At 43.5% G+C, this 23,866-nt stretch overlaps 1 protein-coding gene across 2 annotated transcripts in view; it reads right to left on the bottom strand.

The window, feature by feature from the left end:
• Positions 1 to 23,866, bottom strand: part of dock4b (dedicator of cytokinesis 4b) — a gene marked incomplete at both ends in the record, with an annotated part of 311,706 nt that overhangs the window by 33,713 nt on the left and 254,127 nt on the right. For both annotated transcript variants that reach the window (XM_080753915.1, XM_080753916.1), the window contains 4 exons: positions 9,468 to 9,644; positions 11,692 to 11,778; positions 18,002 to 18,168; positions 22,971 to 23,112. In XM_080753915.1, coding sequence (XP_080610041.1) covers positions 9,468 to 9,644; positions 11,692 to 11,778; positions 18,002 to 18,168; positions 22,971 to 23,112 — 573 coding nt within the window. The remainder of the gene's footprint in view (positions 1 to 9,467; positions 9,645 to 11,691; positions 11,779 to 18,001; positions 18,169 to 22,970; positions 23,113 to 23,866) is intronic.

The raw sequence follows: 23,866 nt of genomic DNA, 5'->3' as shown, positions 1-23,866 counted from the left end.
GTGTGTGTGTGTGTGTGTGTGTGTGTGCTTCTATTACAGGGGTGTCCAAACGTTTAGAAAATATTAAAACACCCAAGGGTCGACTATATCTCCTGACATAATGTACTTTCGGTCAGACGATAACGTTTTCTTTTTTTTTTTTCAACATTTTTTTTTCAAAAATGTTTTTTTTTTACCTCAAAAAATGTATTAGGCATGATCGCGATCGCGAAATTGCATGTTTAACCCCCATACCAACCCCATCTTTCAAACATGGCAGCCATGTTTGTTTACATTTGAAGAAAACATAATGGCTGCTATCTCATGAATGCCTGAACGGATTTCCAATGGTTAGGCATGGGCGTGCATGATCCGTGCACTATGAATTACATGGAAGTCTATGGAGACCATGGCAACTTGGACCTTCAAAGAGATTTAATTGATAGCAACGAGAGAGTTGACTATCATCATCATCATCATCAATATTTAATATCAATGGTCTTTTGTCAGGCGTCTGCTCTGAACAAAACACAAATAACTAAGCCATATTTCACATTATTACCAAATGTAACCAGACGTGCAAGGTAAAATAATACAATAAAATAGCCTTTCTTTGACCCCTTCAGAATGAGACAACAGGAAACAATCCTGACAAATTATACTCTGGGAAAATATTCTTGTTTGACAGTCCTGTCGGGCCGTTTATAATACAATTTAGGAATGAAGCCGCGGGGCCGTATAAAATGTGTCCCCGAGCCGCAGTTGACCCCCGGGCCACACTTTGGACAACCCTGTTCTATCACTTCTTCCACCGCTGTGGTTTGCATACAGCAGGCGACATGATTCAACAGGGCCAAAGATGGCAGTTCTAAAGATGAAAGCGCTACTGTAGGAATGACGGCAGTTTCCCACACGGGGTTCCAGTGGGAGAGGCGACTCGGGCGCGCCGAGCGGCTCACTAAATCACTACGAAAAGTCCAATTAGAGGTAGAACGCCAAAGGGCCCCAAAATAAATCACACGTAATTCTCCAACCCACCCACACCCCGCTCCAGTCGAGAGCAATAAATCTGAATACTAATAATAACGATCTCGCCTTCGGTTGCGGCTGTCAATCGGGCGCCACGCAAATAGAAATTAATAGATGTGTGATGCTCGATTCCCTCGTGGAATTCGAAACGACTGCCGCAATAATTTTTCAAGGGGGAAAAATGGGGGGCGTCAATATTGACGATGGCACCGGTATCGAGCAAATATCTTCTCTGGTCATCAATTCTCCCCACGCTAATATATTAAATATTATATTGGCAACTATTCCACAATCTCCAAATGCTATAGAGTCTGGAACTACACCTCCAGAAATCCCAGTAACAGAAGATGGCATTTCCATTCACAAAAATACAACTTTTTTATTTCCATTTCTGCTAAGCAGCAAGCTATAGATTGTCGTTGTTGGGTGGAAACCTTGTATGTCCAAAACCTTCCTTTTTTATTATTATTTAAAACTACATGAAAACAGGCATTAGAATCTAAACTTTAGATTCTTAAGTACAGTATGATGGTCCTCGGAGACACCTGTGTTTCCAATATTCTACAGTAGGCCTAGGACGTCATTTTTTGCTTTGTTTAGACTGCAGGCAAACCCAATTTGTTTCTCAAATCTGATCTTTAGGTCTGACCGTCAAAACCTTTATTCGCAAATGATCAGATCAGATTTCTGTATTACAATTACGAAAACAGCTATGTACGAGCAATCAGATATATTTCATTTTTTTTGCTGTTCAGATATGATAACACGTCTTATAGAGGCCACTTATCACACATATGAATACAGGTGTGCCTTGAGATCATCTGACTTGCTCTTTGGTGTGACTTGGGTTCCTCAAAGATGAGGGTTGGGAACTGCAAGTACAATCTATAATATATTGTTCCCTGTGCAAGGTGTGGCTTTGTTTCACAGTGGAATTTCTATGTGGAATTTCTATGTACGGCCGCACTGTGGATGAATTCCTGCACCCTCTGTTATTCTCAGCCAATTCACGACCGGGATGAGTTACGGTGTAGCCGTCCCTCTCGACAAATATTGGAAGGTTGGAACGATAATTCCTTACCGTGTCATTTTTCAAACAAACAGATCTCACCTTTGTAGTTCTATCGAGCAATCTTTCCAAGCTTAACAGGCTATTTCTGGGCAGAGGCACACTTTACTGCATGTGGTGGACATGCACATGGACACACACACTCAATTAAAAACTACCTCCCTCTCCCTGTCTCTCTCCCTCTCTCTCTCTCCATCTTTCTTTCTCATGTACACACACACCCATACACACACACACTCTCTGCAGTGGAAGAGGGTGGTTGCTATGCGACGCTGAGAGCGAGTCACTGAGTCCATATAAGCTACCGTTGGCTGAAGGTAAGAGGCATTTGCTTGAGGAGGAGGCGGTGATGCACTTGATGCACTGTCAAGCCCGCACAGACCAGCCACAAGTAGACACTGTTTAATGGTGTAAACGGAGTTTCGCTCACATTACTGTACCTTTATGCTTAAAGGAAAAATGCAACACCAGCTCACACATTCAAATTATCTTTATGTTCCCTCATAAAATCCGTATTACAGGAGCCACACCCATCAATTTCCTCATGGCACTAAAGTGAGACTACAATCTACAATTCCTCCTTCCTAAACACTCTACAATATACTTACTGCACTTTGTTCTATGACAAATAGTGAAAATAGCCCATATAAGCTTTTAGATCATAGCATACAGTAGCTACAAGCTTTTAGATCTTCTGTTTTTTCTGTTTTTTCTATTTTTGCAAGGTTTGGAAAATGTTTGTCTATAATGACGTCCAAAATGGAGAAGCCAGGTTGAAAGACAGCCGGTTTCCTGTCGCATCTGTGCCTAGGGTTAGGAGTACTAACTAGTACTATTCAAGCTTGATTTAACCAAGCGACTCATTGACTGTCATGACCCAAGTTTCCCGAGAAATAGCCAATTTCACTTCTCTACCCACAGCTTTGAGTGCCGTGAGTCCTGCATCACAGTTTTTACGAGACTTGCTTACAGCCAGATATCTCTGACTGTTACTGAGTTATAATGTAGTCGTCTTCAGGTGTTGTGCGCCAGAAATAGCCAATCTACCAGCTCACAATGCGCCACAGCACAACGCGATGTGAGCTTGTAGATTGTCTATTTCCGGCGTTAAGACAACCGCATGCCCCTACGTGAAACTCCGGCTTTGTGTTGATATAGAGGGGTCCTCAGACGTTTGCTCTGACAGAAGCCGGCTGTCAGGGAAAAGTGAAGGTGGCAGGCTCCGCTTGTACGCAAGTGACAGGTGGTGCAGAGTAGACGGCACGCCGTCCGGGGGGGAATCTGTATGCCTGATATGGAGCCGTTGTTGCGTGCGAGTCTCGGGCCATTCCACCTACCTCCAGAGTTTGGTAATATCCAGTGGTGTCAAATAACTAAGTAGATTTACTCGAGTACTGTACTTGTGTACAATTTTGAGGTGTTTGTACTTTACTTGAGCATTTCCAATTTCCAATACTTTTACTTCTGCTCCACTACACCTCAGATCCAAATATTGTACTTTTAATCCACTGCAATTACTTTAGTTACTAGTTACTTTGTGATTTTTGATTATCATTATAAAACATAACCACTTCAGCCCTAAATACATTTCGGCCATTTGAAAATAGCCGATCTACAAGCTCACAACGCATTGTGAGCTTGTAGATCTGCTATTTTCAAAAGATTTCTATACATTTGAAATAGGACATTCTGCCTAATGAGCACTTATACTTTTGGTACTTTGAGTACATTTTGATGCCAATACTTTTGTACTCTCACTCAAAGTAAATGTTTAATTCTGGAATTTTACTTGTAACAGAGTACTTCTACATTGCTGTATTGATACTTTTACTTACTGTAAGTAAACCATTTGAGTACTCGTTCCACCACTGGTAAATATCCTCATCTGCACTGTGTTTACGCAGCTCCCAGTGGCACCGCCTCGACGGCTGCGGCACAGCTGTCGGATTGTTTTCACTGATCAACTACAGCGCACTGACGTTCATCATGGGAGATCTTAATCGTTACAATTTCGACACCGCATTTTTGCCAGGCTTTTTGAACAGCATGATAAAACGTGATGCCAAGTAAAACTTGGACTTTAGACAGGTTCTATGCCATGGTAATAGAACCCCGTCTAACTCGGACCGTAACAATGTTTACCTGATCCCCTCAAGAGCCGTAAATCCCTGGTTAAATCCAATGGTGGAAGAAGTACTCAGATTTGAGAAATACAATTTTACTAGTCCTGTATTCAATTGTATTTGACTAAAAGCACAAACATAATGGCAAAATATACTAGGAGTACCATACGTAAAAAAGTACTAATTATGCAAAAAGACCCATTTCACAATATTAATTTACAGAATGTCTGCCCGCCGTCCGCCATCCGCCGTCTGTCCGCAGGCTGAAATCACTGATACTAAACAGACAGACATCACGAAACACCATACAGTATGTGGGCATAAACGGGTGAAAGAGTCTGCATGCTGACATCACTGATATTAAACAGTGTCGCCACCATGGTAACAGCTGCATGCTTAAACAATGCCCAAATAATGTCTGTCTCACATGATGAAACAAGTGACCAAATTTGGAGATGACATCACATACAGTACTGGCCTGGACACGGAACACCATACATGGGCATAAAAGAGAGCCAGACAGACAGAGATAAGAGATGAAAGGCAGACAGACACACAGATACAACGGGTATTGCACAACTGGACATCAATTGTGACTACGGACAACCGGTCTGGGTTTTCCAACATTACTTCTGAGACTCCTCAGGGACATTCGATCCCTCATATAATGTGCACTCATATACTGTGCACATGACTATTTGGATTACAATTAGTAATGAATTCATGTGATCATCACTTTAATGTTGTAGTCTAGTAAAGGACGGAGTGTCAATTGACTAATGTAATCCTAGGCACTACACTCCCTTTGCCAACCTGGGGAGTGCAACGGACTGACCTCATGCTTCCTTCTATGCATGCAGGAGTCCAAGCCGCTTCTTTTCACCTGATATGGGGGATATTCCCCGGTAGGACGTAGCTTGTGGAAGGAAACACGTTATTCTAACCAGTTCCTTTCCCCTCCGTCAGGCTTGCCAGCTGGCCAGGGGAAGGCAGTATAGAGACCAGGATTACTGCATGTTTTTGTGGGGGTACCTACTCTAAGAGACACAGGGAGAACAGGCAAACACCACTCAGAAAGACCCTTTTTCCAACCCCACCTAGGGTATGGGCACTGATGACACGGAAGAGAGAACACGCTCCCCAGCGCCCCCAAAACGTCCCCGGCAGTAATCGAACCCGGGTGAGGCACTACCGACTCCGCCACCGTGCCCCTGTTGTTGTGCACAACTGAATTTATTCACTCTGAATTGATACATTTCCTTCAGGAAAATAAAGTCCATCTTGTGTTTCTTATCCTATGCATTACTAATGTGACCAGGTCCTGAGGTGGTTTTGACAAGTAGATTTCTTTTAAGTAGTATGTAAATAAATCCTTGTCAGTAACATTCTCGGTGTTAGTTGAACACTGAGAGTGTGCAAGTGAAAAGGAACACAGAGCATCTCTGTATCTGTGCATTGAGCATTTCCTCCCTTTGTCTGTATCTATTTGTGTCACCGTTTGGTTTCATTGCACAGCAGTCACATTAAATACGAACGCATCATCCCTCTATCCGTCAGTCGCCCGCTCATCCGTCACATCCCCCGCTCCCCGCCTATCTGTCTATCCGACGCTCCTCGCACACATCCCATCACGCTTCCCTCACTCATCCGTCCATCCATCCCCTCCAGCAGTCCGCTCGCCACACAGCCAATCCATGCATCCATCACCCACTCATCCACGCCACGTCATGTGATTCCGTTAAGCGCTCCATCCGTCTATTCATCCCTCGCTCCCTCTGTCTGCCCGCCCGTCCGTCCGTCCGTCCGTCCGTCCGTCCATCCATCCATCCACTTCAGGCCATAACTGCATTTGGAGGCACATGGGTATTGAATGTTGAATATCTCACCAGATGCATTGTCTATCAGACAGGCCCATCCATCATATTTATTGCCTATCATAAGAATATTTCGCCAGTTTAACCAAATGGATGGGGGAGGAGGGCACAGCTAGAGGCTATGGATATTAGGCGATCCTTAGCATGAAAAGTGTGGGCAGACTGTAGGAACCCCCCATTTTATATAATCAGTTGCAGTATTTCAGAGTTATTTTACAGTGTGCATGAAAGAATATAATATTGTCAAAGTGTCCAAGTCGTGTGTTGCTGCGTGGGGAAATTAAAGCTTCGTGTGCTTCTCCTATTCCCATCTGTTCATCTGTGGATCATGGAATAATTATCACCTAAAAAAGAAATGTGGACAAAATCATCTGCCCTCAAAATAAAGACGCATCCATCTGCTCCCTTCATCAATCCATCCTTTCATCCATCGATAAGCCCTTCGAAGATTATCCCCCCTCTATACTGACGGCAGGAAAATGACTCGCATACGAAGTGTGCATCAATTCCTAGACACTAATGGCCTTCACCCACATCCAGACAATCATGAATCCATCCTTACAGGTACATTTCCCGTTTCTTATACAGTATGCTGCTTTTACAATGTGTGCATTATCCTGCACATCGCTATTCCTATATGTGCTGCTTTATAACGGCCTCATACCACTGCCTTTCTCATGACTGCCTCTGTGTGTGTGTGTGTGTGTGTGTGTGTGTGTGTGTGTGTGTGTGTGTGTGTGTGTGTGTGTGTGTGTGTGTGTGTGTGTGTATTACAGTGTATCGTCACTGTCGGTAAGAAACCTTGTATCTCCGAGTTTCACAGTTGTACGTTTTTTTTTTTCGTAAAGTAAAGCCCTGCTTCATCATACAAAACTGTGGCACAAAACTAGTGAAAATAGCAGATCTACAAGCACACAACGACTCACGATGCGAGGCGTTGTGTGGTTGTAGATCGGCTATTTTCACTATTTTAGATCATTTCTGGAGCAGTACTAACTTCCAACTGCTCAAATCAAATATATATATATATATATATAGATAGATAGATAGATAGATAGATAGATAGATAGATAGATAGATAGATAGATAGATAGATAGATAGATAGATAGATAGATAGATAGATAGATAGATAGATAGAGAGAGAGAGAGAGAGAGAGAGAGAGAGAGAGAGAGACAAGATTTCCACCCGACAACAACGATATATTTCAGTAAATTATCTGACCAGTTTGAATCCCGTTTTCCTTTATCTCTATCCTTTTCCCACTTCCCTGAAGACTACCGATGATGGAGCTTGCACGAAAAAGAATTTCACCCACTCCTACTACACCTGTAATCCTGTGATGTGACAAGAGATCCCTTTCCCATTCTGATCCAGCCGTCTACTCCTCCCTCCCTCCTTCCAGTGGTGGAAAGTAACTAAGTACTTTTACTTAAGTACTGTACTTAAAGGACAACTTTGTTTTTAAGCTGGGCCACCAGCTTCGGTAATCAGCTCATTTTCTTTGACGACCATTGATTACCTCTTCTGGATAGGCTATTCATGTCACATGGTAGAGCTAAGGGCCAATCGCAGGACAGTACCCCAGGAGTGCCCTTCTAGACAATGGGGGGAAAGAACTGGGCCAATAGCAGTTACCGCTCCTCCAGTCCAGGCTATGGGGAAAATTAGCTGTTGGAAAAAGTACTCAAATGTTTTACTTAAGTAAAAGTATCGTAAAAGTATCAATACTGCACTGTAGATGTAGATGGGAAGTAACGAAGTACAAATACTTTGTTACTGTAACAAAGTACTTTTTTCAGTACTTTGTACTTTACTGAGTAGTTATTTGTCTGAGTACTTTTTACTTTTATCCGTTACATTTTAACACAAGTATCTGTACTTTTACTCTGCTACATTTTCAAAACAGGCTCATTACTTTGGTTTATAGCCTATTAATGTTGCGCCGGAGCATATCTGAATTATCTGATGCGCATCTGATAGGCACACACAGTCGCACGCACGCACGCACACACACACACACAGGCACACACGCTCAGCAGCAGCAGCAAGCAAGTTCCCAAAAGTTCTTTTTTCGCCAACAGACAACTCTCTCTGCTTTCCTCTTACCTGCAGCCTGCAGGACATCCTCGACATGTTCCCAAATAAATAAGTCCTTATTTAAACAGTAGGCCTACACAGCTTCCAATTCCAAACACAGCCTTTGTGATCATTAATCCACCCGTACCGCTGGATTAAGAATTGACGTCTTTTCTCTTTTTGTCTTTCCAGGTGTAGCCTATTACAACTCGTTAAGCCTCGTCTGAACGTTTTAAAGTGCACTGATCAATAGAGAGAAGTGTAACATTGTAAGTCTCTGTAGAGAGGTTAAAACGAATCAAAACAACTTGAAGCAGTAACATGGGGTATTTTTTTGCTTTGCATATACTCGAAGGCATCAGACTAATGACATAAGGTACATTTCTCACCTTAAACAATGAAATGCAGACATGCACGTACTGCTATGTGTTTGAATAGGGAAACCTTATTTATTTATTTTAGCTTTTATTAAAAAATATTAAAATAAGATTTTGTTTGATAATATAAGTTTTGCCATAATCATGCAGCTTTATTACAATGACACAGCTATAACAGCAATGTTTAAAAATGTTATAGATTACAGTAGTAGACCTATAATATATAATTCTTTTTAAATTCATATTATTTTTGTATCCATAAGACAAAACGGACTCGAACCCCCTAGGACTTGGACTTGACTTGGACACTTTAGGTGGACTCGACTACAACACTATAGCACATTCTCACAATGACATCATAAACATATTAACTAGTATTGTAAGATTACTTTTTAAAATGACAGTAGGCTACCCCTTAGATGACAGTCCTACTTCAATATCAAAGAGATGCCACTTACAGCAATTCACAGCCGTCTACTGCAGATTTCATCCCACAATATAGTCAGTCAGTTATATGTTCACTTTGTCACGCTCATTCAAAGCATTATGGTAACATTAAACGTCCCCGCCTTTTTAACCCAAATGTGACCAGCTTATGTATTGACAATGTGTCAATTCTTGTTTTTACAACAAGGGTCCATAATTTAGATAGTCATTAGAGAAAAGAAAAGATGAGTGTTAAAATGATTTCATTACTTCTTTCTATTCTTTTAGTGATTTTGATTTGCATGCATGCCCCCATACCAGGTTGGTATGGGGGCATGCATGCCTTGTCCAAACTCTCTTGAAACTCACCGGACATAGCCAACTGGAGGTCTGCTATTTCACCAAAAATGCCCTTTTATACATTTCAGCCCCTGCCTCACTAATATTCTCTGCACATCCCTGGATACATGTGAGTGTTTTTTCCACCGCTCCCTCCCTCCCTCCCTGCCTACCTCCTGGTATCGTGCCAGTCCTCCGTTGACAGCGGCGTCGATGACCCCGTTGAGGCACATGGTGAGGGGGTTGATGTTTTGCATCTGTCTGTTCTGACACTGCGTGATGAGGGTTCTCAGCTGCAGGTTCTTGTTCTCGATCACCTCGATGGCGTTCTCCAGCGGGCTCACCTCCACCTGCCACCAAACAAAACCAACGAAGAAAAAGCCACGCGTTAGGAGAGGCAACAACACCGATCACAATTAATACAGTTAGTTTGCTTGTGTAGACTATATTCAATTGGAATATTATTCCAGCCGAGGCAGGAAATCGGCCTTTCGTCTCACCTTTACACACATGAACCCTATTTTAGGCATATCATAATAACTGAACATTCAGCGAAAGATACAATCTATAAGCTCACAAAGTGCCGCAACTACTAGATATAGTAGTTCTAGTAGCTATTTTCAACAAATTGAGGTCTTGGGCTGGCTCTGTGGCCCTGCAGACTTAACTTTATAGTTGTATAAAGTTAAGTAAAAGTAAATGTACTTTGTTACTTTCCCCTACTGGCAATCACAGATACACTATCTAATATTTCACACCTTGCCAGTGGCTATGCACGGAAGAATAATGTGCTTAGATCATCATAGAGAGTCCAGCCGAGGCAGGAAATCGGCCTTTCGTCTCACCTTTACACACATGAACCCTATTTTAGGCATATCATAATAACTGAACATTCAGCGAAAGATACAATCTATAAGCTCACAAAGTGCCGCAACTACTAGATATAGTAGTTCTAGTAGCTATTTTCAACAAATTGAGGTCTTGGGCTGGCTCTGTGGCCCTGCAGACTTAACTTTATAGTTGTATAAAGTTAAGTAAAAGTAAATGTACTTTGTTACTTTCCCCTACTGGCAATCACAGATACACTATCTAATATTTCACACCTTGCCAGTGGCTATGCACGGAAGAATAATGTGCTTAGAGCATCAGAGAGAGACACGGTTATGTTTTACATTGGACAAAAGAAATAGCATTTCAATTCCCTACACTGAAATGATTTGAATGAGTGCTTTGGTCACTCAAAGCATGGAAAGTGCTGAATAATGCAGTGTGGGGCTCTTTGAACGCTAAAAAAGAATTGAACCAAATGTGCTTGTACTAGACTAAAGGTAGGTATCCTATTGGGGAGAAAATCTGTCTCAGTACTCACATCCGATATCCAATACCCACGCCAACAGTCCAATTTCACCCAGTAGCTCCAAACTAATGGACTAGATTAACTATGCTGTAAAAAGTAATGAACTGGATCTGTATCAATGCTTGGTACTGGATCCTCCTTGAGAAATAGGGAACAAGTAGCCGGTGTAGAAAGGAAAGTGCATGCCTAAGATAGCCAGTAGACATTTGTCCTACTGAACTGGTAAAACCACTCTGGATTTGTATAATTTGAGACAAATACATTGCAGTTGAATGCTGATGTGAGTTTATGTTTTAACTATGAGATGAAATAGTGCTTCTCTGGATCAGGGCCCCCTTGAAAATCTTGAAACATTGACTGCCGTGTTAGTGGTCAGATGGGTGGGCTGTGTGTATTTTCATTTGTATGTTTATTTGAATGAAGAATCAGCTGATTCTAATCCACCTTGGATCAATGGATCCCTTTTTTTAGTGTTGCTGTACAGTATATCAGAGGTGTGCATTGGCACTACCCTCCCCATTCAATTTGATTACGGTTCACCAGGTCACGATTCGATTCTATGATGCATTGCAATGCATCACACTTTTCTATATTACTGCAAAACATGTAGTCTGGGATCACTTCACTTTTCGGGGGTTTGATCCGGTCGGGAGCGGAAGCAACTTTACGTCATGTTGTAGTCCTCGACAGACTACACTTTGTCCGGAACTATCAAACCGGATTCAGTTTTAACACAAAATATTCCCCTGCACCAAAGGACACGTATACTTTTAGGGCCTAAAGCGACACCGCTTCTTCGGCTTGTAGTTTCCGCCTAGAGCGGATCAAACCGCCCGTTGTTAACGATCACCAGGCTTTCTCCCAGAAAGCGGTGAGCATTGGCACTACTGTATATTACCATTAAATTGTAATATACAGTGTTTTGCCAACTATTTGGGGGCCCACTTGCATTTCCCTTGTGGCCCACGAAATCACACAGAGCTAAATGGAATGGATCACATGAGTGTGTACTGTGCGTGCGTTTTTTAGGAGTCACTCACCAACTCTCTTTTCTCCACTTCGAACCAGCGAGAGATTCCTGGTAGACTCTGAACTAGTGTCAGTGTGGTCCTCTCCACCCAAAGACTCTGCAGAAACACACACACACACACACACACACACACACACACACACACACACACACACACACACACACACACACACACACACACACACACACACACACACACTTATCAATACACAGACAGATAAAACAAAATGTGCATACCAACACGCAGACACCCCCCGCCGAGTATGTATAACATATGTGCATACATTAACTACACATATCTCCTATCACAATCCATCTTCTACCACTTGCCCCGCCGCCCTGCGTGCTTGTCAACATGCCAGCAACACGCAAGGTCAGGAGCACCAGTGCATCCTGACAGCATGCAAGCCACGGAAAAACCCACCGCATGTTATTACCATAATATGGATTCCCACTCCGCTGTAGAGGCTGTGACCTTCATGTTAAGTGTGTGTGCATGTTTTATTAGTGTGTGTGCATGTCTGTGTGTACATAAAAAATATTATTCTTACCAATTAAAAACTGTTAAAAAGTTCATTTCAAGTTCAAGTGAGAGAGCATGGCTGAGAAAATGCATGATTTGGTTTTTGATTTAGGCTGAATGCATTAGACTTTGACAAGTGGTTTTAAGCCAGCAGCACACTCCAAAAGAAGTTGAAACTTTTTCGGCTTCGGCAGGTCTTGCCCAATGGAACAAGGTTCTCTGTATTATACTTGGCTGCGTCTCCGCAGTTCTGAATATTTTTAGCCCACCCAGGCACCCACTGATTATTGAGGGCTGTAGCTTCTAACCTTCTTCTGCCAACATTTCTTCAGAACTGTCCGTGGTACACCGCCAGCAGATTGCAGAAATAAAACGACACAATGTTCCCAATGGTGTCTCAGCGGTGATGTTCGGCATATTAGAAACAGGTTCAAGAACTGCCGAAAATAACTTTGGCAAGGTGCTGTCTGTTTGTTTGTTTGTTTGCTTGCTCTGCAATGGCGTCATCTTGTTTTTATTGACTTGCTAAAGCTGAACAACAGTCTGACTTTGTTTGGTGTATGCTGCAGCCCTTAGTCCACCAATATTTTGTTGATTAGTAGTTTTTCATCCACATTTCTTGTATTACAAGAAATGTTATATCTATATCTATTACAATTACAAATTGTAGATAAAGCCTTTGACTTCTGTCAGTCTAGATCTTTCAATATCCAGCAGCCATTGTGAAATCAACTCTGAATTTACACCAGCAACGCTATATTTCACTGCCGCATTCAGAGTGCCGCTTTCCCCACCGCGGAAGGAGGTGGAACCAGCCAAAGGAAAGGTTGAGAAAAAAGTGTAGATGTTTGCTGTGTGGTGAGCTGTGCTCTTAATTAGGCGAAAACCAGGCATATATTGTACCCTCGACACTTCAGAAAATGGACTAATGTATGGAGGTTTTAAGTGAGCTACTACATGGCCTATTCCTTACCTAAAATGCATGAATGGTTCACAAACAAGCTGCCAGAGGAAAGCATAGAGTGTCTGTACTTCTCCCTGTCTGAGTGCTCTCCTCCCGGAAACAGCTGAGATTTGCCTGGAGCAGCGGAAATCTCGCTTGAGCACAACTAGCTTATTTACGAGGGTGTAACTCATACCTCAGACATGCCATTTTATTGCATTGTTTGCTAAATGTCTGCACCTTGCAGCTTCTGGTGTGAACCTGAAAAGGCTGGCCTCTGCATGACTGTATGCAGCAAAAACCAAATGTAATAGATTTGTTAATAAACTCATTGAATGCTATATGACAAGTTTGACGAGTGACGAGTTTGACGAGTTGCTTATTTTTGACTCTGGATGTCCGCTAGCTTATGGGTTACTTCCGGGGTATCCAGCAGGTCACCTAGATACGTTGATGATGTCACCAGCCCAAAATCAGCATTTCCATTATTTTAGGACAACAAAGGAAAACCCCTTATCATGGGATTGAATGGGGCGAGTGGTGGAACGTGCCACTGGATGGCACTGTTCGCTAGATTATGGATCACCAATTTTTGGAAGGTCTAAGGACACGTCGATGACGTCACTGGAACAAAACCAGCGTTCGCTTGGTTTGGATGATTTTGAAGGCTTTATTCTTATAATGGAAGCCTGCAGGAGAGTGTGGAAAAGCGAGGTACACACAGATCGCGCTCTCTTTGGAATGGATCGAAGCAAGTGGAGCAAATCAGAGCATCGTGGACATATGCAACTGAATTTTCAAAGGTTAGTGAAAATCTCTGAAAGCGTGGCAGGGAGCATCCAAAGTCGAAATTCATTGGTGGTAGTCAATGAGTTAAATAAACAAATTAATTAGTAGACAGTCTCCAACAACTATGAGTTGGCTAAGAATGTATCTAGTCGAGGACAGCCCTGCAACGTTCCTTCTGCTGCAAACGACAACTCTTTGTACAGTGTGAAACAGAGAGATCAAGTTTGCACACAAAACAGGCTTACTGAACAGCTGTAGACACTAATTATCACACGCTGAATGTTCCTACGCTTGTTAAGGACAAGCTAAAGAACCAAAGGAAGAATGACGCCTGAAAAATGGATTACAAGTTTAGAGCGCGGTGCATAACTGAGCCCCATCATGTGTTTTCAGCAACCTCTGGTGGACAATAACTTTAGAACATTACAACTAGTGTGTCACACACACACACACACACACACACACACACACACACACACACACACACACACACACACACACACACACACACACACACTCTGACCTTTCAACAGATAGTAGACAGCTCCGTGTCATGTGAGGAGCTTGACAATTGGAGGTAAATGAGCTTTTCCAGACTTCTCTGATAGAGCTGTGTGAGTGTATAGTCGTGTCTGTCAATAGTGCTCTGTCAGTCATAGGAAGTCACTCTATTATGTCATGCCTCCATCATAACACAGAGACTGATGGAGACATGACATGACACATTACGAGAAAGAAGCTGCATGCGCGTGGCACGTGTGTGTGTGTGCGTGCGCTTGCTTGTATTACTATGCTTGTGAAGGGCAAATGTTCCCATAATACAGTAGTACAAATAGACATAATTGTCTTGGTCCTCACAAGAGAATAAGGTTGTAGTACAGTAATACAAAGGCATGTGTGTGTGTGTGTGTGTGTGTGTGTGCGTGCGTGCGTGCGTGCGTGCGTGCGTGCGTGCGTGTACCTGCATGTGTGTGTGTGTCTACAGTACAAAAGTGGACTTGCTCTGAGTTGAGGAAGGCTCACCCTGTGTCTGCTTCTTAATTAGTCACACAGGAGTTAACATGAATTAAACATGTGGTAATCACACACACACACACACACACACACACACACACACACACACACACACACACACACACACACACACACACACACACACACACACACACACACACACACACACACACACACACACACACACACACACACACACACACACACACTCTACTCATACATACACACTCTACTACCACCAGTAAGGCTCCCTAATCGGGAGATAAGCGACCGTAGGTCACTTATCTCCACAAATAGGGCAAAAATGTGTTTTGCCAAAATCTTCCTGATCCATGTTGATGACATGAGTGTAGACATACTGTGTAGTGATTTTTCGTGATTTTAGGGCAAAATCTGTAGGAGCAGTGTCCAAAAATGTGTTTTTAAAAATCAGCCTGGAGGTGGCGCTATATGGGACAGATTCATGTTGATGGGATGAGTGTAGACATACTGTGTACCGATTTGCGTGATTTTAGGGCGAAAATTGTAGGAGCAGTGTCCAAAAATGTGTTTTGCAAGAATCGGCCTCATGGTGGCGCTAGAAGAGGGCCATGTGAGAAATGAGGGGTGGGGTCTCCGCGCCGGCAAGGCGGACGAATAGGTACCGGCCCCGGCTGTCCCGGTCGCTCCTAGCCGGAGTTACGGCATTTTATGTGAGCTGCAGTGTAGGGGGTCCTCCACTGGGGGCGCCACCACTTTTGCATCCGTTCTGGAGCACCAGGAGTCGGTGGTCCCCGGGAATTCCCCGTGAGCAGCCCCGTTGGGGGGTCATTTGGTCATGTTTGCGCATTTGGTCATTTTTTACATCTGGGGGTCCCCCAGGGACCTGGGGGTCCCTGGAGCTCTGGGGGTCCTTGGAGGTTGTAGTTTGGCAGCCAAGGAACGTGTGTGCAAAATTTGGCATGGATCGGGGCAACGGTTGCGGAGATATAAGCAGGGAAAAAGTGTGACGTGTGAGGTGTGACAGACAGACTGACGGACGGACTGACGGACTCACTCACAGTTTGTGCAGGTTTTGATAGTAAATGCGACCTACGGTCGCAACTACAACACAAACACATGATCAATGAACTAGAGGGGAGGAGAGGAGGCATCATTGTTGTTTAACTCACACACATTTCAATGTTCTCCCCCCACCATACATATTCAACTTTTCAACCTTTCACTACAAAAGACCTTGTGGAAAACGTTTCGCAATGGCTTTTGTTTATTGCATCCTTATCCTGCCTATAACACATGTAGGTCTACTTGTTTGGAGGGGGTGATAACTCATACACATTGTGCTTCACTTACAAGGATAGTAGAATTAGTTTTAAAAATAGGAGATACTTTATGGGAGTAATGGGACACACATTTCCCAAGGCTTCACTTTCAACATATCATTAGGCTACAGGTGAAAATAAAAATACCAATTCATAGAACGTCCTACAGTTTTCAAAAGTTTAAAAATTTGCTCAAATAGCAGATCAGAAATATGCGCCTCAAGTATGAGATTCTTAAAACATACAATTCTATTCCTTTTACAAGGATTTTCATGTTTTCTCAGCTCAAACATTTACTTCCTACGTGGGCTCTGATCTTATTGTTAAGTTTTACCTTAGTTCTTAACAATAAAATCACGTTCCTTCATCTGCCTGAAACTTTTAAACATTTACAACTGTTCCCTTTTCTTTAGAACAAGAACTCTAATTAAACATAACAACGGGGCTTCTGTGCTCAATAATCTCTGGCCAGAAGTCCATACCAGATTTCATTGCATTTGAATACATTGGGTTTCAAGGTGAGAAATAGCTCTGCTTTGTTTTCTGCTGAGTTTTGTAACACCCTGCGCAACACCCCACCGGTTCATTTCTATTTATTTGGACTTGACATGGCAGACGATGCACGGAATCCATTTTGTAATTACTGAATGCTTGTGTGAAAGGCTGATTTAACAGCGGAGGGTAACATTAATCCCTATGAAATAATGGAGGGCTGATATGTGAATTATAAAACAACTGAATATTCTGAATCTGCGTTTGAAACATTGTGACACGAATCTAATCACAGTTGCTGCATTGGGTCACATATCTGGTAGGCTCGATTAAACAGAAGATCAGAGATCCAACTAAAATGTCTGGTGTCGTTGAAATTCAAACTAATTGAAAATTAATAAAAAAATATAAGGATAACTTCAGAGCAGAACCAATGCAAAGACTTTAGGGCAGTCCATTTTTTTGGTCTCCCCGGTGTCCCTTCTACCTCCCCAATTCACCCTTTGTCAAGTCCCGCCCATTGTCCTGCCCCTCTCCACACCCATTGGTTGCTTTGACTTGGAGGGACATTCAGTGGGACATTCCATCCACTGCCATGTTAATTCAGTTGCTTCATATTGTTATTCTGTGTGCTCAATTCTAATTTCAAACTTTGTTTCAGTCAATTGGAGCTGCTCAGTGGCAGCATAGTGAATCAGCATGTTTTTAAATGTTTTTATTTCTCCAAAAGTTATGTTTTAGCTAATTCAACATAAAAAAGGCGGAACCAGGGCGGGACAAGGCAGATAGAGCCTGCTGGTTGGTCAGTCAGGGACCAACCAGGAGGCTAACAAAGGGTGAATTGTTTTGACTCAGTCTTTCATCTTCATTTCAGGGGTTTTCTGAATGGGCGTGTCTGAACGGGCCTGTTCACAGATAGTCCCGCCCCATCTTCTCCAGTCTCCACGCGAGGAGGGCGGGTACTGACAGACAATCTCCCTCAATAGCGCCCCTTTGCCAACAAAGGCCCCCCCCCCCCCATTTACATTTTATTCATTTTTCAAACAAAGGGCATTTTGGTATTGCAGCTGAAAAGGCTTGGAATGACAGACGGACAGAACATGAGTGTCTAATATCTGAGTGGTTGTTTAGGCTTAAGCCTCTATGAAAACGTATCATGGGCCAATATGTATATCAAATATATTTTTTAAATAAGCCTGGTGTACTGTAGCCCCTTTAACGGAATGGGTTCCCAAATTGATCTTCCTTCCGTTCTCACCTTGAACTCGTTCTCCTTGTCCTTGGTGCCCTTGTGGAAGGGCCGGTCGTAACGGAACCTCCAGATGTGGTTGAACTTGTAGAAGCTCTTGATGTTGTCAGGGACACCGTCCCGCTGCAGCACGTCCTGGCTCTCCGGGATCGGACTCACCGCGTAGATCTGGAGGTCTGGGGCGGGGCGGGTCAAGGACAAAACAGTGCGTGACAGAGAGGGAAAGACAGGGAGACATACTAGGGACTTTAAGCAAGGACGGCTACGGCAGTCCGCTACAGTAACCGGAAATGGATCTGCGCTCGATAGATAAACCTGCTTGCCGCAGCCCTTCTTACTACGGCAAAAACTACCTTTCCACGTAGCGTCTACAACGTCTGCTGCGTAGACGTGTCACCATGGGAACCAAAGAGTTCAGTAAAAGGGGTGGGAACCCGTCGCAGATGGCTTTTTGCTTAACGATTTTGCCTGCTACGGCGATTGCGTCATAGCAGCTTTACTTCCGCCTAGTGGAGCCGTCCTGAAAACCGTCTTTGCTTAAACTCCCCACTGTAGGCAGAGAGTGGGGAGGCGGGACTAGGGGTGCAACAGTTAAAGAGGTGGTGCCATAGTTTTGTACTTTTTCTGTTTTGTATGTGTCTATGGAGTTAACATTACTCTAATAGACCACCACCGGGTGTGGTTATAATATGCACACATGTCTTCCCTGTGTATTTACACTTTATGTAGACTTTTTTTGAAAAAAACCTTCCTCCAAGTAATTTATAATCATAATATCTGGATGATTATGTTGTCTTTAACTTGGGCTGCCATTTTGGTAACTATTTGGCTGTAGAGTGCTCAGCGCGCCACGTCGCGACAAGCCTGTCAATCGCCTATTTTCGAAATCTTTGCACAACAGCTGTGCAACAAAGTTTCAAACAACGCTTAAATGATTAATCGATTTGTTGATATGAATACATACAAGTAAATCAATAACTAAGAAATCGATTGATAATCTCCACGAAAATCAAGCTCCTAGACGGGACAAGACAGACAGTCTCTCTCTCCCTCTCTCTTTCACATTAGCAGTATCTTTATTTTCCCGATAGTGATACACACAGCACTATCATCATTATACACTCAGCCAGCCCATATGGCTACTGCCCCCCCCCCCCCACACACACACACACACACACACACACACACACACACACACACACACACACACACACACACACACACACACACACACACACACACACACACACACACACACACACACACACACACACACCTTATTCACACATCTTACTCACACATTGTTCACGCATCAGCGTGTACCTGGCGTGCACGCCCGAAACACCCACGTGTACATTGATATCACACTTTGATAGCATAACATACACGCAACCATATGGTTCTCCGCTTGCATACCACATGCAGTATATGCCCCACACATACAGTATATGGTGAACAAACACATGTATGGTATGCATATATAATGTACATAACACACGTGTGTACACGTGTAGAACACAGTTTATCTGTTTGTACGTCAGCGGTAGACCAATCAATCGCAGCACATGGCTGGCCTGAACCGTCTGGTTTAGTAAAAGTGGCATACAGGAAAAAATATATCTCCCCCGGCTATACATCCGCACTCCGAAACATCGCTATTTCGACCACCTAAACCTAACCTTAAAGGAGTAGTTCACCGTCAAAATAGACTTTTCTATTGATTACTAACCCCAAGTTAAATAATATTTTTGTCGCATTTCTAAGACATTAATTTGATTTCAATGAATGCATCCCCATTGTTTCCGGAAGATCCGTAATAAATCTTTTTTGGGTATATCTTTTGAATGCGAAAAATACAAAACAAATATTACTGAACCCAAGTCTCCATGGTGTGAGTAATCAATAGAACAAATGTCATTTTGCGGGTGAACAACTCCTTTAAGCCTAACCCTAACCTCAGTAAAACCTACACTGGTGAATGCTAACCTGGTTTCGGAATGGAGTGCCCCCATCTCCCCCAGAAGAAGATTTTCCTTTAGGCTCAGGCTAGTGGAAAAGATGTTTGGCTTTAGTGTCCCCTGGGTTAAAATCCCGGGTGTTACATAGGGTATAAGTGGTTAAGAGCAGGGGTCGTTCGTGGCTGAATACCTACTGTATGCACACAAGCAGGCAGTCTGTATAGATTTGTGTGGCTTCATTCAAACAGCACTCATAGTAATTTACCATCAATATTCAAAATGGGACAGAGGCCATGACATCATTTGTTGTTATGTTGTACTATTGCTTTTTTAAATGTGCCTCTATAACATGCAAGCCAGAGCAATAGCCCCACAAGTATAGTAACATGTCACACACAGACGCACGTACACACACGCACGCACACACACGCACACACGCACACACACACACACACACACACACACACACACACACACACACACACACACACACACACACACACACACAGCTTTTACCATAAGCAAACCTGGCCAAAATAATGCCCTTCACCACTGGAATATGAATGAAGACAGCTGACATAATGCATTAATATGCATGAGCATCTGTGGCGGGGTACAGTAGCAGGGCTCTGGGAGTGGCGCTATTGATTAACGATACTGGAGGATAACGCAGCGCTATGCTAACACAGTTAGACTTATAGCTGTCGATTCCAACAGCGTTCTGAGTTATGCGTGCGAGAATGGCGCGCACACTTACACGCCAGTAGGACACCCAATTGCACATGTGCACACACAAGCTTGTATAGACAGTAACACAGCGGCGCAAAGCCATATGTGCACATCGATGCCCACACACACACACACACACACACACACACACACACACACACACACACACACACACTTATATTAACATAACGACATATAAGATGCAAAAGCACATTATGTACTATGTACTGTGTACACAGTACACCGATGGACGGACGCACACAGCTGCACACACCCAGCACAGTACACACCACATACACACAATAAAGAAAATTAACACATGTACACACAATGTGTAAATGGTAAAGCGCAACTTTTTAAGCACTCTCTCTCAGTCTGTTTCCCTCCCTCTCTCTCTCCCTGTCCGTCCCCTCCTGCCTTGCTCGCTCATGCCTAACTTATAGATTTGTCATAAGAAGGCATCAAGCAGATCTACAAGCTCACAACAAGTTCCGGACGCAAGGCATTGTGAGCTTGCAGATCTGCCATTTCTAGCAGAAGACACCGCCGTAAGACAAACTACAAGTCAGGCTTCAGTCTGTTACTCAACCCCCCCCCCCCCCCCCCCCGTCCTCTTCCCCTCTCCCTCTCCCTCTCCCTCTCTCTCTCCCTCTCTCTCTCTCTCTCTCTCTCTCTCTCTCTCGTTCCATTTGGCAACATCTCACTCAGTATACTGTATATTCCACTTTCTAAGTCTAGCAGCAGCTGTCCTGTTCTCTCCATTGGAGTGAATTATTGAGATGACTCCTGATCTTAGAGATGGGGCTGAATATTGAACAGATACTTTCACATCTCCATACATTCTAAGCGTCATGTGTATTCAGAGTACAGCTCATTATCTGACGAGGAGACAGAAACATGGTTCGCGTGCGTGCGTGCGTGCGTGCGTGCGTGCGTGTTTGTGTCGCACTTCACACACACTGCACATTGCATGTGCTCCTTAACTCACTTAGCGCCGAGCGAGCCAGATTTCAATATGAATCTGCGCTTATAACGCCAGGAAATAGCTATATTGAATCCCCAAAATCACATTACATAACAGATGCACGTTACATGCGGATACCACAAGATGACCACTAGAGTGAGCCATAGCCCATAGACTTTGTATGGTCCCATGTTAAGTCAGAATAAAAAACAAGGTTCATGACATAACAGGATGGTACAATGACATGCTCTCCATTGACATTCAATGGACAGGCCGCGGGCCGCCATTTGAGCTCAATACTGCTCAATTCGTGCTTGATCGTCTCAAACCACCATTGGTATGGGCATCGGAACGTATATAGATGCCACACAGAAAGTTTCCGAATCAAAATCCGACCTAGTGAAGCTACGTGAGGGTCGGATGGTTTGCATTGAGCCTAGCGGCTAACAGAGGCCTACGTAAACAGGAAGCTATGGCTTAAAGGTGACGTCATAATCGTATCCTTTTTTTTCACGGTTTTCATCTGTATGCTAGTCGAAGGTAAGCTAACCGTTCCGCTCCGTCTATCAACCCAAATTAAAAGCTTAAACAATGCTTTTATATAAAAGTCGCTCCGAGTCGCTCGGCACTAAACGCCATCATTAGTTAGTCGCCCCGAAAGTCGCTCGGCGCTAAGTGAGTTAATTGCTTACTTCCTCTATAATTGCACATGCACTTAATCAGCTTTTAATGCATTTTACATTAAGTGCATGTGCAGTGTATGCGTGTGTGATTCATTTATCTTGTCAAGAGAAATTAACTCTGTGCATGTGTGTCTGTCTGTCTGTCTGGCTATTGTATTTTTCTGTCTAAGAGGTGATTTTTTTTAAATGGTGTATTTATTTAGGGCCTTTATCCAAGGCGTACAATGATTAAGCATTACATTCACCCATTCACAGACACAATCATACACCGATGGCAGAGGAAACCATGCAAGGCACCAACCTGCACATTGGGAGCAACTAGGGGTTCAGAGTCTTGCTCAAGGACTCTTCAACACTAACTCTGGGGGAACCTTCCAGTTCCTAAGCGACCGCTCTACCTCCTGAGCCACTACCGCCCACCTACCATTATTTGCTGACCAAATTGACAATATATTTAGGCTAAGTTTTCGTCAGAGAAAAAAGGAGTTGTTCGATGAAATCAACACTGCAGTGCATGTGCACATAGCTGTGAGTAGATGTGTGCATACTGTACAGTACGTACACATCTCCAGTCCTCCAGCCAAGGAGAAGTGAACCCCCGCCTCAATGCACTCTCTTTCTCTCTCATGTGGTGTTAAGGATACACTGGGCCTCCGCCTGGTAGATGGTCTGATCCGGTTGGTTGACGTGCTGCATGGCGATGGCGTGCGGGAACTCGTTGAGCATCCTCTGCTGGAAGGCCTCCAGCCTCTCGTAGTCATGGCCGCGGCACACAAACTCCTTATTCTGCAGAGGGAAGGAGGAAGGAAGGGCCGAGGAAGGCGGCACCGTGGGGTTAGCCTGACATCTAGTGGCCACTCGGCGCTACTGCGGCCCTATACTGCTTTCCCACATCAGACTTGTGTGTGTGTGTGTGTGTGTGTGTGTGTGTGTGTGTGTGTGTGTGTGTGTGTGTGTGTGTGTGTGTGTGTGTGTGTGTCTGCCCATACATGTGTGCACTGTGCAGTGGTGATTCATTGTCACCTACTGTAGCCTATTAAGCTGTGCACCATGAACAGATCAGATTTTTCAAAAGCACTCGTATTCCAAAGCCTAACAGACAGTTACAGTTTGAAGGGAAAAGAACACCCTTGACACAGGTGCATTCCTCTGACAACAAGAATGCTGCCATGGAAAGGAACGCTGCCCGCAGGTACAATGGAATTGTTACGAGCTATGAGTCATGTTCTTGGAGATATGATCTCCTCGTGTGTCCCTGAGATATTGTCTGATTGTCAGTGAATAAATGGAGAAAAAAAAATATATGTTTAGTCAGAAAGTGGAATTTCAGGTATCTGATATCAAAGAACGTCAAGGTGCCTTCAGGCAGTAGACTGGAAGGTAAAGCAGCCATTTATTGAGGCATACAGTACCTATAGGATTCATCAGATATATTGTAGTAAGCTGTGTCAGGCATGAAATGCTGCTTTAAAGTAATGTATTTCTGTAATATTATGACTTCCCCTAGTAATGAGCAGATTGCTGAAACGTAATGTAATGA

The sequence above is a fragment of the Nannobrachium achirus genome (assembly GCF_963921795.1).
Source record: "Nannobrachium achirus genome assembly, chromosome: 23".
Taxonomy (NCBI): Eukaryota; Metazoa; Chordata; class Actinopteri; order Myctophiformes; family Myctophidae; genus Nannobrachium; species Nannobrachium achirus.
Note: the sequence above shows the minus strand (reverse complement) of the source record. Positions and strands in the feature narration are given on the sequence as shown.